The 12,947-nt window shown below is 36.3% G+C and overlaps 1 protein-coding gene across 1 annotated transcript in view; it reads right to left on the bottom strand.

Annotated features, from left to right (window-relative positions):
* HMMR (hyaluronan mediated motility receptor) overlaps nt 1-12,947 on the bottom strand; it is a gene marked incomplete at its 5' end in the record, with an annotated part of 32,040 nt that overhangs the window by 9,927 nt on the left and 9,166 nt on the right. The window contains 6 exons of the mRNA XM_081317072.1: nt 239-357; nt 1,510-1,691; nt 2,682-2,753; nt 3,076-3,164; nt 8,107-8,295; nt 10,000-10,080. Coding sequence (XP_081173198.1) covers nt 239-357; nt 1,510-1,691; nt 2,682-2,753; nt 3,076-3,164; nt 8,107-8,295; nt 10,000-10,080 — 732 coding nt within the window. The remainder of the gene's footprint in view (nt 1-238; nt 358-1,509; nt 1,692-2,681; nt 2,754-3,075; nt 3,165-8,106; nt 8,296-9,999; nt 10,081-12,947) is intronic.

The raw sequence follows: 12,947 nt of genomic DNA, 5'->3' as shown, positions 1-12,947 counted from the left end.
AGTAGGAGCAGAACCATTGTAAAACAATGCTTTCCACTTCCAAATCCTGCATGGACCAGAAGGATACCATATCTGAATGCCACTGAGAGGGCTAGAAGGACTGGGAAATGTGAACTCCTTCTTACAGATAGAAAACTATAGAGAATAACTGGACAACACAGAGAGGATGCTCAGTACATACTGAATTTCACGCATTTACAAATAAATATAACCTTTAGTTATCTTAATCTTTTTTTACCTTAAAAATCTTCTTTTGCTTTTGATGTTCCTGTTCTTCTATAGAAAGTTTTTCTTTTAAGCATTGTATCTCAGCATTCATAACTTGCTCCTTTTCTTCATATTCATGGAAGCATTTCTCTAAATGAGAACTTTGCTTTTTACATAAGAACTCATATACATATCTATAATTCTATTGCCATTTTCATATATTTTCTAGACTCCTTGATTATTTTTAACATCACAGGACAATATCATAGCTTAGGTTACTCCCTATGAACTGTTTCATATTAACCTATTATTAGAGCCCATTGAATACCATCTGAACTACTTAGAAGCTCTCAAATCTGAATTATTTCTTAGAAATGCAATTGACAAAGCAAAAGTGATTTTCAGAGTGTTTTTAAATATTTTTTCCTAAAACAAATATCCCAGTAAATGTTTGAACATTTTCTATGCAAGCGGCTGGGATCCATCAAAACAGCAACTATTTTTAGAGCACTCTCTCTTTATATTTTTATATCAGGCTATTAAAGGCAAAGACTTCATTTCTTGGAACAACTTCTCAACAGTTGAAGTTCACATATCTTAAAGCTGTCAAGGTTGAGAAACAGTGCCCTAATCTATTATAGAAGGATGCAGGTAGGAAGAAGAAAGTTGGTGTAATGTTAAATGGATACCATAGAAAGAATAAATGGAAAGGCTAATGGGTTACATCTTTAGACTTAGAAAACTGAATGCATAAACATGCATGCATGTGGCTGAACTGATTTCCTTGGGAAATCAATATAGAACCCATTTTGTTGACTACTGATGAGTTATCAACAGAACACGATAAAAGCTCATGTTTCAAATGTCAATATTGTTGAATGGTTAAGTGCCTAACTATGCTGCTTAATATATTCCAAAGCACATGTAGCCAATTTTTCCTTAAATCCCTTTCTAAGGTTCAGGCTAGCATAGAAACCAGTCTATCGCACATGCATTTCGAATGAAACAACACTGAAATCAGTATAACAAAATCTGACATATATTCCTGTTATAATTTATATTAAAGTGTATTAATACATATTATAGTTAAAAAGGGTTTTAAAATGTTATTGCTCTGTTGGGCTGGAGATTAGACATTTAAATCTAGTAAGTCTTTTATCTAATGATAGGAAGTTTTGATTTTCATTTGTCATGATGGGAAGAAAGTATTTCTCAGCCAAGCTTAGAAATAGTTTTCAAAAGTCTAACAAATGGTTTATTTTCTTGCAATAATATGCACACAAACCACATTTTTGGACTTACCTTTTTGCTCCTCAAGTATTTTGCACTTTCCATTCAGTTCTTCAGTTTGTGTGGACAAGATAGTTTCTTTCAGATGAAGAGTACTTTCCAATGTTTCGATGTCCTTGTTTTTGGATTCTATTATTTCCTGTAGTTTGACAATATTGAGCTTGTATTTATCATCAACTTGTTCTGCAACATTACTGTTGGAAAGCAGGAAAAATCACACTAGTTTTGCCATTATGTTTTTCTATAATTTGGTTGGCAAAAGTGTATTTCAGCTCATTTTCTTCTGTATGATATACAAATTAATTGGAGGGGACGGTCTTATATATTATGGTACATTTTCTTTTAAAATAATCTCTTCCAAAAAGTAGTCAAGCAATAGTAGCCATATATAATCACTGAAGAAAACCACAATATTGTACTTCTATATCACCCAGCCTTTTTGCTTCTAGTTGAAGTTTTAGATTATATCTGTTCCTAGCCATTACTTTCACTGACTCTTTAATTGCATTGTACACAGTAAGATGAGTGTTTCTACTCTTCTTTGGTATCAGGCATCACAGAACAATTAATTTCACAAGCACGGAAAATTGTTCAAAAATAAGTTAAAATAGTCAAAATCAGTGATGTCACATCCTATCTGATCTTCATGAGAATTTAGTGCTTTACAGGCTGAAATATTAAAAGACTTAATGTGAAAACTTTCACATATTTTTAATTCCCATAAAGTGATAATCAGTAAAAACATGGTTAAATGAATGGACAGGTTTTCTGTTCTAAATTTCTGCAGAAGTCATTTTGAGGAAAGAAGAATTAAAATAGTCACTTCAATCTGCTGTCCTTGAGGTGTTCAAGATACATGTAGCTTTTATACAAATTATTCCTCTGAAGGGGAAAATGTGAATGCATGCCTATTGTCTTACATGCATATCTAACAATATCGATTTAATCTCTTCCCACCATACAAGTTTAAAATTAAACACTTAAATAGCCAAGGATTTATTGCCAGTCGCCAATATTGATCATATTTGCTACATCTCCCATGGTCCCATATTAGTATGCTAGGATAGCCATTTTGGGAACTGGAGATTCATCCATCACATATAAAACTGTAACTTGAGAAAATCAGTGTTTGTGAGCAATGTGGCTTGGCCAAAATCAGGACTGCATATGCATACTTGACTTACCCAAGTTCTACAATACATTCCAGGAGTTTCTCCAAGTCATATTTCTCTTCTGTTGGACTCTCTGTTTCTGCCCTGAAATAAAGTTTGATCAGAGTATTAAATTTTAGAAAAAGGACCAAATATATCCCAAACCTCAAGCTGGCAAAAAGGACACTTATGTTTAATTAACACCTTGTCAAAACTGAGCCGGTCTCTTCCTTCCCGTTCAGACCCCAAAAGCCCCCAGGAACAGATTCAGTAGCTCAGCAGTTTCTCATGTCCAACTCAGATAAAGATGAAGCTGGGTACCAATAGCATACTGAAGATACCAAACCCAAAATATGTTCTTACCAAGCTATATTTCATTAGAGTTAATAAAAATAGCTGGTACCTGACAATTCATGAGATAACTTACAATTCTTCAGGCTGGGCTAGATTTTCTTCCACAGTTCCTTGGACTACATTTAGTTTACTTTCCATGTCTCCATTTTTAACAGGAACCATCTAAAATTGCATCAAGAAACATTACAGAGTGGCTTATTATGAGAGGGACTATGAAATGTATGAAAAATAAAATAACATTACTAGCAATAGTTCTTCTAACTCGTATTCTCTTGGGAAAAAATGTAGGCCTAACATACTATCTTGTGATATTTGCAAATTTTTTAACTGAGAAAATGTAATCCACATTGGTAATATAACATACCTTTTTTGAGTTCATTTTGCGCCTAAGCTTCATTAATTCTAAATAGAGATTGTGCATTTTCTTCTGGGTTCCATCTTCAAAACACTTAAAAATTACAGAAGGCAGAACAAATCAGTTTTATTATTACATTTGTATTAGGACACTTCAGAAACTACACAAGAAAAGATGACATCTACATATCTGATTCCAATGGGAAAAGATAACCATATGCCAGACTTCAGGTTTGCGCTCATAGTGCATGGCCTCATGAGAGCGGACCTCCACTCCACACGGCTAATTTCACCCTGCCAGGGGGACCCTAGATGTGTCCGAAGTCGCCCCGGAGAGGTGACTGCGAAGGAGGGGCGCCCCATTGATCATGAAGCAATGGCAATTGCTTTGTTTTATCCGGGGAAAGCCCTTCGAGCCCAACAGGAGAAAGGCTAGCCGCATGCCAGTGTCTAGACCAGGGATAGGCAACCTCGGCTCTTTTATGACTCATGGACTTCAACTCCCAGAATTCCTGAGTCAGCGTAGCCTACCCCTGGTCTAGACCAAGCTACTGCAGCCAAAGTCCAAGAGCACTACCAAGAACAGTGAACAGCATGCTTGGAACTGGTTAGAGTATTTGATCTTCTCTCCCTTATTTTACAACCAGTGCCTGGGAAAGATCCCCAAAGCAAGCAATCTCCGAAAGTGAGGGGAGGGGGCTCCATTCCCATTCCCCCCATAGATGGATCGGCGAATTAACCTCGAGGAGGAAAGAACCTTATTGAAATTAAATTCAAAATACTATAATCTGATCAAACTTAGAAACTAAAACAGACTGCTAAGATTATATTCTAAAGGATTTTGATTGAATTACATAAAAAGAAAAATAAGAACTTTTTGTCTGAAAGTGCTGGAAAATAAATATTTGCTGACATCTAGTGGACAATGAGAATATAGCACATTAAAGACGATGCCTAGAAACAAAACAAAACAAAATAATCTGTTCCCATGAACTCTAATGGACACTGGACACTGCTAGGAGAATCACTGTTTGGGAGACAAAAAGCATACATCCTATCTACTATGTATCTTCTACTCCTAACAATAACTATAAAAATGCAAGAACTGGACAAGTTGAAAATATTAATTTGGAAAATGATTTGGCAAAGGAAGATTAGAGACGGACTGAAGAGACTGGATTCGCCCTACCAGGTGGAATATTATATGAATAAACACTTGTTTGAATATGGCTAAATAAACAATAAGGGACACAGTGGCTCAGTGGGTTAGGATGCTGAGCTTGTCAATCAGATGGTCGGCAGTTTGGTGGGTCGAATCCCGAGTGCTGCGTAACAGAGTGAGCGCCTGTTACTCGTCCCAGCTTCTGCCAACCTAGCAGTTCAAAAGCACGTAAAAATGCAAGTAGAAAAAATAGGGATCACTACGGTGGGAAGGTAACAGTGTTCCGTGCGCCTTTGGTGTCTAGTCATGCTGGCCACATAACCACGGAGATGTCCTCGAACTAGCGCTGGCTCTTCGGCTTTGAAACGGAGCACCGGCCCCTAGAGTTGGAAACGACTAGCACGCATGTGCAGGGGAACCTTTACCTTTTAAATAAACAAATAACTTTGGCCATAAAGAAATTTTAGAATAAGCGGGATAAGAGATATAAGAAGATGGTATTTTTTGATAAGATACAAAATGTAAAAATATTAGGATGTTTTAAGTGAAGGAAAAGTTTGAATTTTAAAGAGGAGTTTGAAAAGATTTAGGATTAAGGAATGATTGAAATATTGAAGGGAAATTAGGCTTAATAAGGACTCTGAAAAAAAGGATATATAGTGATTTAACTAATTTTTACAAATAGAAGTGAAATATAAATTGACTAGAAAGATGTTATGGATAGATGTTATGATAGATAAGTAGTATAGTATTTCTATAATATACAAAAGATGAAAATATTGGGATGATATATTTAAATGGAAAATTCGGATATTTAGAGGTTAAATACTGGGAAAAATATGATTGACAAGAATTGTTTGAATATTATGGAGAAATTGAGCTTAAATAAGATTTATAAAAATAAGACACATGGTGGTGAATCAATAAGATGACTCTTATGTACAAGTCTCATTATAAATAAATAAATAGCATAAGCTGGTAAGAAAAAAAATGCTACACATGGACACTATTGTTGGTATAATTATAGAAGAAAATGTTTTTATTTAATCATTTAAATATGGAAAATATCAAATATTAGAAATTATATTTATTTAATTTTATAAAAGGAGAATGCTACTGGGTGAAGAGAAGATCAAAGAAATATATTATAAATTAATATATTAATTATGGAAATGTAAAAATTAATTATTGTTTATTATTAATTGTATATTCTTTTCTAAACAATTTATGAACCAAGACAACATGCTGTACACCAGGCACTAAGGCTGTTATTGTAAAAAAAACAATAAAACTTTTACAAAAAAAAATAATAATCATATGCCTAATTCAGAAATCCGTGTTCAACACTTGCTCCCAAATAGTTTTAAACGTGCTCTTGATTCTCTGCTGCAAATAAGTGAAGTTTAAGAGTTATAATACATAAAATGTACCCTTCATGAAGATGATCCACCACATGTCAATATAGCATACTATAAAAACCTTTTCCTTAAATCCAAGTAGAATCAAAAAGGAAATGTGCATTATAGTATACTATACATTTGCAATTACCTGAATGGAACAATCACTATGCATATATCAGTGCCACTAAATCATGTCCTGAAATCTGCTTTGCAAGCACTTTATTTTTTAAAAAATCTTATTCACAGGGGCACTTGAACCTTTCTTTCTGATTTCTCTTAAGTGTTTTTACTGTATTGCTGGGAGTGGCAGAGACAGCAACTGATTATGTTTTCTGCTCTGAATTTTCTCTGCCACTCTGAAGTCTCCCTGGCTGCCTGCACAGTCTGAAACAAGTTCAATAGGAATTTATTCATGCTCTTGGAGTGATAGAAAACCATGAAAACTCCAGACTGCTGTAGATATTGTGGCATAAAAAAGAAAGAAGGCAATCTTATAAGTTCCTTATCTATCTCAAAACTTATGAAGGATGAGAAAACAGTGACCAACCCAGATTGGGTCCTGCAACTTTATTCTGGGACACGTATATTCGCCTTTATTCGTGAGAGAAAAACAGACTCTGTCCTAATCTTTGAATGAATTGTTCTTTGAAAGAAAATAACAGAATAGTAGAGTTGGAAGGGACCTTTGAGGTCTTCTATTCCAAACCTCTGCTCAAGCAGGAAATCCTATAACATTTCAGACAAATGGCTATCCAATTTCTTCTTAAAAATCTCCAGTGTTGGAATACCCACAACTTCCGGAGGCAACTCATTCCATTGATTAATTGTTCTAACTGTCAAGAACTTTCTTAATTCAAAGTTGGTTCTCTTCTTGATTAGTTTCCATCCATTTCTTCTTGTCCTGCCTTCAGGTGATTTGGAGAATAGATTGACCACCTCTTCCTTATGGCAGCCCCTCAAATACTGGAACACTGCTATCCTGTCACCTTCGTTCATTCCGCCGGGACCTGAAGACCTGGCTCTTTGAGCTTTCCGGCCAGGACTGAGAATTTTAATTTTAATTTTATTTTAATGGGGTTTTAATTGGAGTTTAACAGGGGTTTTATACTTTATTCAAGGACTAAATTTAATTATTTTAATTGTTCTTACCTTTTGTAATTTGTATTGTTATTTTAAATACTTTGTGAACCGCCCTGAGTCCTACGGGAGAAGGGCGGTATATAAGTCCAATAAATATAAACATAAACATAATTCTTTTCATTAAACTAGATATACCCAATTCCTTCAACTGTTCTTCATGGTTCAGAATCCAATCCCCAAATCATCTTTGTTGCTCTTCTCTGCACTATTTCTGGAGTCTCAACATCTTTTTTTATATTGTGGTGACCAAAACGGGATGCAATATTCCAGCTGTAGTTTTATCTTGAAAGCAAAACCTCTTTCATGACACTTAATATGAATTGCTACAAAAATGCATTTTTGTGTATTTTAAGTATACAGGTACTTCTCACTTAATAACCACAATTGGGACTAGCAACTCCATCAGTAAGCAGCACGGTCATTAAGCGAGAGATCATATAATCATAAACAAACTTATGACTTCAGTTTCACTCTGGTTGCTAAGCAAATTTGCCATAGCAATTGCAATATAAGACCACGAATTGTGGTTTTACTGCTGGCTTCTTCATTGACTCTGCTTGTTGGAAATTGGTTGTGAAGCTCACAAATAGTGATCATGTGACTGCAGGACACTGTGACAGTAAGCAAAGTACCTGGAGTTGATTGCATGATCATAAATGCAAGGAACGATTGTTACTTTTGTAAAACCATTGCAACTTTAAACAGTAACTAAACAGTACAGTACAGTTAAGCAAGGATTACCTGTATCAAACATCTATCTTCACAAAATAAAGACCATTACAAATCTATACTACGTTACATTTTAACTTCCAAATATAAATGCAGGAGCCCATCATTATCCTACCCATAAAAGGTGTTCTAATCCCTTTAAAAGAGAGCTATCGATATGCACCTTCATTTTGAGCAAGTCATTGCTTTTTCTCAACTCCAAAAGCTGTTTTTCCAGAGAAGCAACGTTTTAACTTCCAACTATAAATGCAGGAGCCCATCATTATCCTACCCATAAAAGGTGTTCTAATCCCTTTAAAAGAGAGCTATCGATATGCACCTTCGTTTTGAGCAAGTCATTGCTTTTTCTCAACTCCAAAAGCTGTTTTTCCAGAGAAGCAACGTTTGCTAAAATGGTGTTTTTTTCCCTGACTGCAGCAGACAGCTTTGATTCACACTTGGCAAGATCTTCCTCCAGAGCTTGCAATCTTTTATCTTGACGGGCACGTATTCCAATTAGTATCCGAATCTACACAAACAGGATGAAATTAACTGAAACATTTGATAGAAGGCAAGTCCATCCCTTTATATAGTTTGGCAAAATGTACACGAATTTATTCCTAATATAAAACCACTGGACTGAACGTTTCCATTTCTTTTACATGCTCATTGAAAGAAGTAACCAAATATTTATTTCTAATACGAGCTGCCTACCAACAATTTCAAGATAACATAAAAAATTTAAATCACAAAACACAGGTTAAGTAAAACAATCAAGAGAAAGTAGTTCATGGACTCTTACAATTTAAAATGTAAATTAAAACATTTATAACATTATCTACAATTTGGCGGATAGTTTACAAAGATTAATAATCAAATATCTGAAAAAGTGGAATTTTACTGATACCCTGTTTATTTATTAAATTTGTAGGCCATTCAATTCATAACATCTCTGGTCCGCATATAACACTAGTTCCTAAACTGAAGGTAAAGACCTCTAAGGGTAATTTAGAAATATAATGAGGGTAATGGAACAATTTATCATTGTTTGTGAGTTGAGGATCCAGTTTAGAACTGCAGCTAAGTCACTTGTGTAAAACAACAGAGTTGAAAGTCCTTGGTGCTCTCTGAGCTTGTTTGTTTTCTTGTAGACATTTCATTATCTAAGCTAGGCAAGTGTTGGTAAGGAGTGTGGTTTACTGTCAATTTATATAGCCATCAATCAACACATAGCCATTAACATCTATAGCAGGGGTGTCAAACTCAATTTCATTGAGGGCCGCATCAGCATTGCGGTTGCCCTCGGGGCCGGGTGGGTATGGCCAGGGTGGGTGTGGCCTACTGGGTGGGTGTGGCTAGAGTGCGTATGGCTTACTGGGTGGGCATGGCCAGCTCTATATCATTCGCATCGAGGGGGCCTGGGCAGGAGTGGGACAGATCTGAGGATCTCTGGCAGAAGGAGGGTCTCTGGGCCAGGCCCAAGGCAGTGGGGGCCGTTCCCTCACTGTTTCCAGGATGGCTTCGCGGGCCACATGAAACCACTTAGCGGGCCGGATCTGGCCCCCGGGCCTTGTGTTTGACATGTCTGATCTATAGACTATGCAAGAGACAAACCACCAGCCAAAAAGGGAACAAAAAGACCGATGCCCCTCTCCACCAATCAGCACCCAGATAAGCATAGATTAAAGCCATATCAGACCAATAATCAAGTAAACAATACCCCAATCAAGAAACTGCCAAAGAAATCAATAGTAAACAACCCAACCAAAGTATCTCTAAGGCCACCCCACTAACACTGACAGGGGAATTCACTGCTGGCTCAGGAATTCTGGGAGTTGAAGTCCACGAGTCATAAAACAGCCAAGGTTGCCTACCCCTGCACTATAATATAAACTGACAACGAACCACACTCCTTACCAGCACTGATGATGTTACCTAGCTTGGGTAATGAAATGTCTGCAAGAAAACAAGGAAGGTCAGAGAGCACTAAGGACCACTCATGTTAACACTGAGCTACAAATATTCTCCTTTATTGGTACAAAAGAGTTTCTTTTTATGGGAGTAAAACCGGAAAAACAGGCAATTGGGTCAAGAGTTTTAAAAACCCTGGCATACAACATAAAAACAAACAGTTAAGACAAGAAACTATAAGCCCACTTTGCAGTTAGCTTATTAAGATGTATCATCAGCTGTGTTAACTCCACATCAGACTTAAAATAATGTTGAATCATACCTCTTTTTCCAGCTCTTTTTGCTTTTTCAATTCTTTAATAGCAACCAGACTTTTGTCAGGCTTTATTCCTGTGTTTTTTGGCTTTAAAATAAAAACAAACAAACAAACAAAAACTAAAGTTAAAACTCTGCAAGTTTGCTTCATAAAGTTACTGACAGTTAAAAATGAGATTTTGCTTTCACTTTTTATGAAAACAAGATTTAAAAGTATAAATACAGCTTGAATGGTCACACTGCTGAGAAACACACCAACTTCTGGGAAATTGTACCCTAGATGCACAGTTACCCCATCTTTAATGACATTTGGTGAAAATACTTTGAAAAAAATAGTTCAGCAAATTTTAAACTATTCGGTTAAATATGTGAGGTTGGAAACCCCACCCCACCTCCATAAAACAATTGTTATAATTATTACAGTGCCAAATTGTCTCATTTAATGTGACTAACAGTTTGCTTAACATTTAGATATTACATAGGTGATGAATAAAAATTCAACTCCAAGGATGTTGGAAAACAAAACAAGTTTTATTAAAGCTTTCGCAGAAGCGGTGGAACTCTTAGTAATAGCAAATCCCAGAGTCCACCGCTTTTGCAAAAGCTTTAATAAAACTTGTTTTGTTTTCCAACATCCTTAGAGTTGAATTTTTATTCCTCACAATTTGGTGGCCCATATGAGGAATCAGCAACTCTTAGTTCTCGGGTTTCCTTTGAGGAAAAGCCATGCCCCACTGATTTCAGTGACCCAGACCTCTTTGAATTCCTGAGAGCTGAGGTCTGCTCAAACTAACCTGTTGGAACAAAACAACTTCAAAGGAACTGCCAACTGGATTAAGGGAAAAGAGGGGAAGTATGGGAGAGATTAGAATTACTGGCCTCAGTGACTGGGCCACTCTGTGTACAGACCTAGGTAAGTTTTCTGGGGTAAACCAGAGGAAAAACTGCCTAGGCAGTCGGGTGGAGGGCTGGGTAGGACTGTTTGAGTCTGAGATCTGTCAGAAATGTGTGTGAAACGTCCCAAGCATCATAGGGTGGCAAGACGAAGTGAGTGTGGACTTCTAAGTATCTTACTTCCATACCCTCGCTAGAGGATTGGTGGGGAACAGAAGGAAGCGGCTTGGTGAAGTGAATTGTGGTCTCATTAGATTGGTCAAGACAAGAAAACAGGACAGTAAATCAGGATGGGTAATTCTAATAATATCCCGGAAAAGAAATGTGTGAAGAAAATTAGGAAAAATCCCAAACTTAATATAGATAAAGAGAGTCCTTTGGGACTCTTATTAATGGGTTGACGGCATGTTGGGGGTCTCATAGGCAGGGAAAGATCAGTCATGGGCAATAAGGCCCGGAAGGGGATAAGGTGTCCCCTGGAAAGTCCCTTAGGGCAAGGTTGGCAGGATAAACAATATACTCGAAGTAAAAGTATTATGATAAAGTATTGCTGTTTTAAATGCTAGCAGAATGGGATGGACTCATCTGGAAAATACACCTGGGATAAGAGTAAAGGTACCATGATTCAATATTGTTATTTTGAGTGGACAAAAAATCCTATTAAAAGCACTAGTGCATTTTGCTCAAAATATGGAAGTTTTAAAAATTGGCTATGTCAAGCACTAAACATATATGTTAATAAAAGAGGTTTATATGCCTGTTAGATTCCAGGCAGTGAATAGTTCATTTTTGTTAGAGGAGTCTGGAGGTAGTGTATGTGTGTCTGTCTGTGTTGTGTCTAATAACAATAAACAAAAAGGCCTTATTTAAAAACAAACAGACAAACAAAAAGAGATTGGCTTGTGAACAGCTCCCTGAAATTATAATAATAGTGATTGGTTTCCCTGGTGAAAGCATGAAAGGAACTATCTGTATGTGGAATTTCTTATGCAAGCAGTTTGAATGGAAGTAAATGTGTGGGTATGCTGACCCTCTCTCTCTCTCTCTCTCTCTCTCTCTCTCTCTCTCTCTCTCTCTCTCTCTCTCTCTCTCTCTCTCTCTCTCTCTCTCTGTGTGTGTGTGTGTGTGTGTGTGTGTGTGTGTGTGAGAGAGAGAGAGAGAGAGAGAGAGAGATATTCTCCTCCACCCCGGCTGTGAAAAAACAGTAAATTGCAGATTTCATTGTTGTAAAAGTAAATGGAAAAGCAATAGCAAGTGTTTGCATGAGAAGAGTCCCATGGAGGATGTGTGAATTTATGGAAACTGCATGTGAAGGAGAAAACTATTTTTTAGTGGTGAGATTTTTGTGATTTTTTTTTCCTCATGTCTTTTTCTTTTTCCGCTGGCTTTGTTGCTTTAAGAGTGAGAGAGACAGAAAGAAAGGGGGGAGCTGCTCGTTTTAACTTTTTTTCTTCTTCTCTGCTTAGAATTTCGGTTTGAGAAAGGTGGGGTGGATGTGAAATTTAATGCCCACTCTTGCAGTTTCAGCTTGCAATGCTTTTTACTGGAAAGAGGAGAGTAATTGCTGGACAATCTTTTTTGGAAAACTTTTGAGTTTTAGTTAGACCTATATATTCATCAGCCAAAAGAAATGACTTTGAATTGTTTTGCTTAGATTTCTAAATGTTTTAACTTAATGGAAATTTGTTTCCATTTGAATGGAATCGGATTAAATTGGAATTTGACTCACTTTATATTAAAAGCAATACTAGTTTGATATAGAACTATTTCAGTAACTCAGAATATCTCATTAAGCTTGTTTATCTTTTTGTGGAGTTGCTTTTTTGATGTTTTTATGTCTGTGTGCAGGACACATTGATAGAAAATAATATCTAAGCGAATTGAAGGAATTGTAATTCAATCCTTGTTTAAAATAAAAGAGTTGAGAAATTTTTGTAGGATTATAAATAGCTATGCTGTTTTGATTAAAGATTTATATGCAAAACTGTTAGAAAAAGAGCCTAACATTAACAAGCTCAAACAGACTTTGGTGAGCGTTCCTTTGTTGGCTCTTCACTAGGT

The sequence above is a fragment of the Vipera berus genome (assembly GCF_964194415.1).
Source record: "Vipera berus genome assembly, chromosome: 2".
Lineage (NCBI taxonomy): Eukaryota > Metazoa > Chordata > Lepidosauria > Squamata > Viperidae > Vipera > Vipera berus.
Note: the sequence above shows the minus strand (reverse complement) of the source record. Positions and strands in the feature narration are given on the sequence as shown.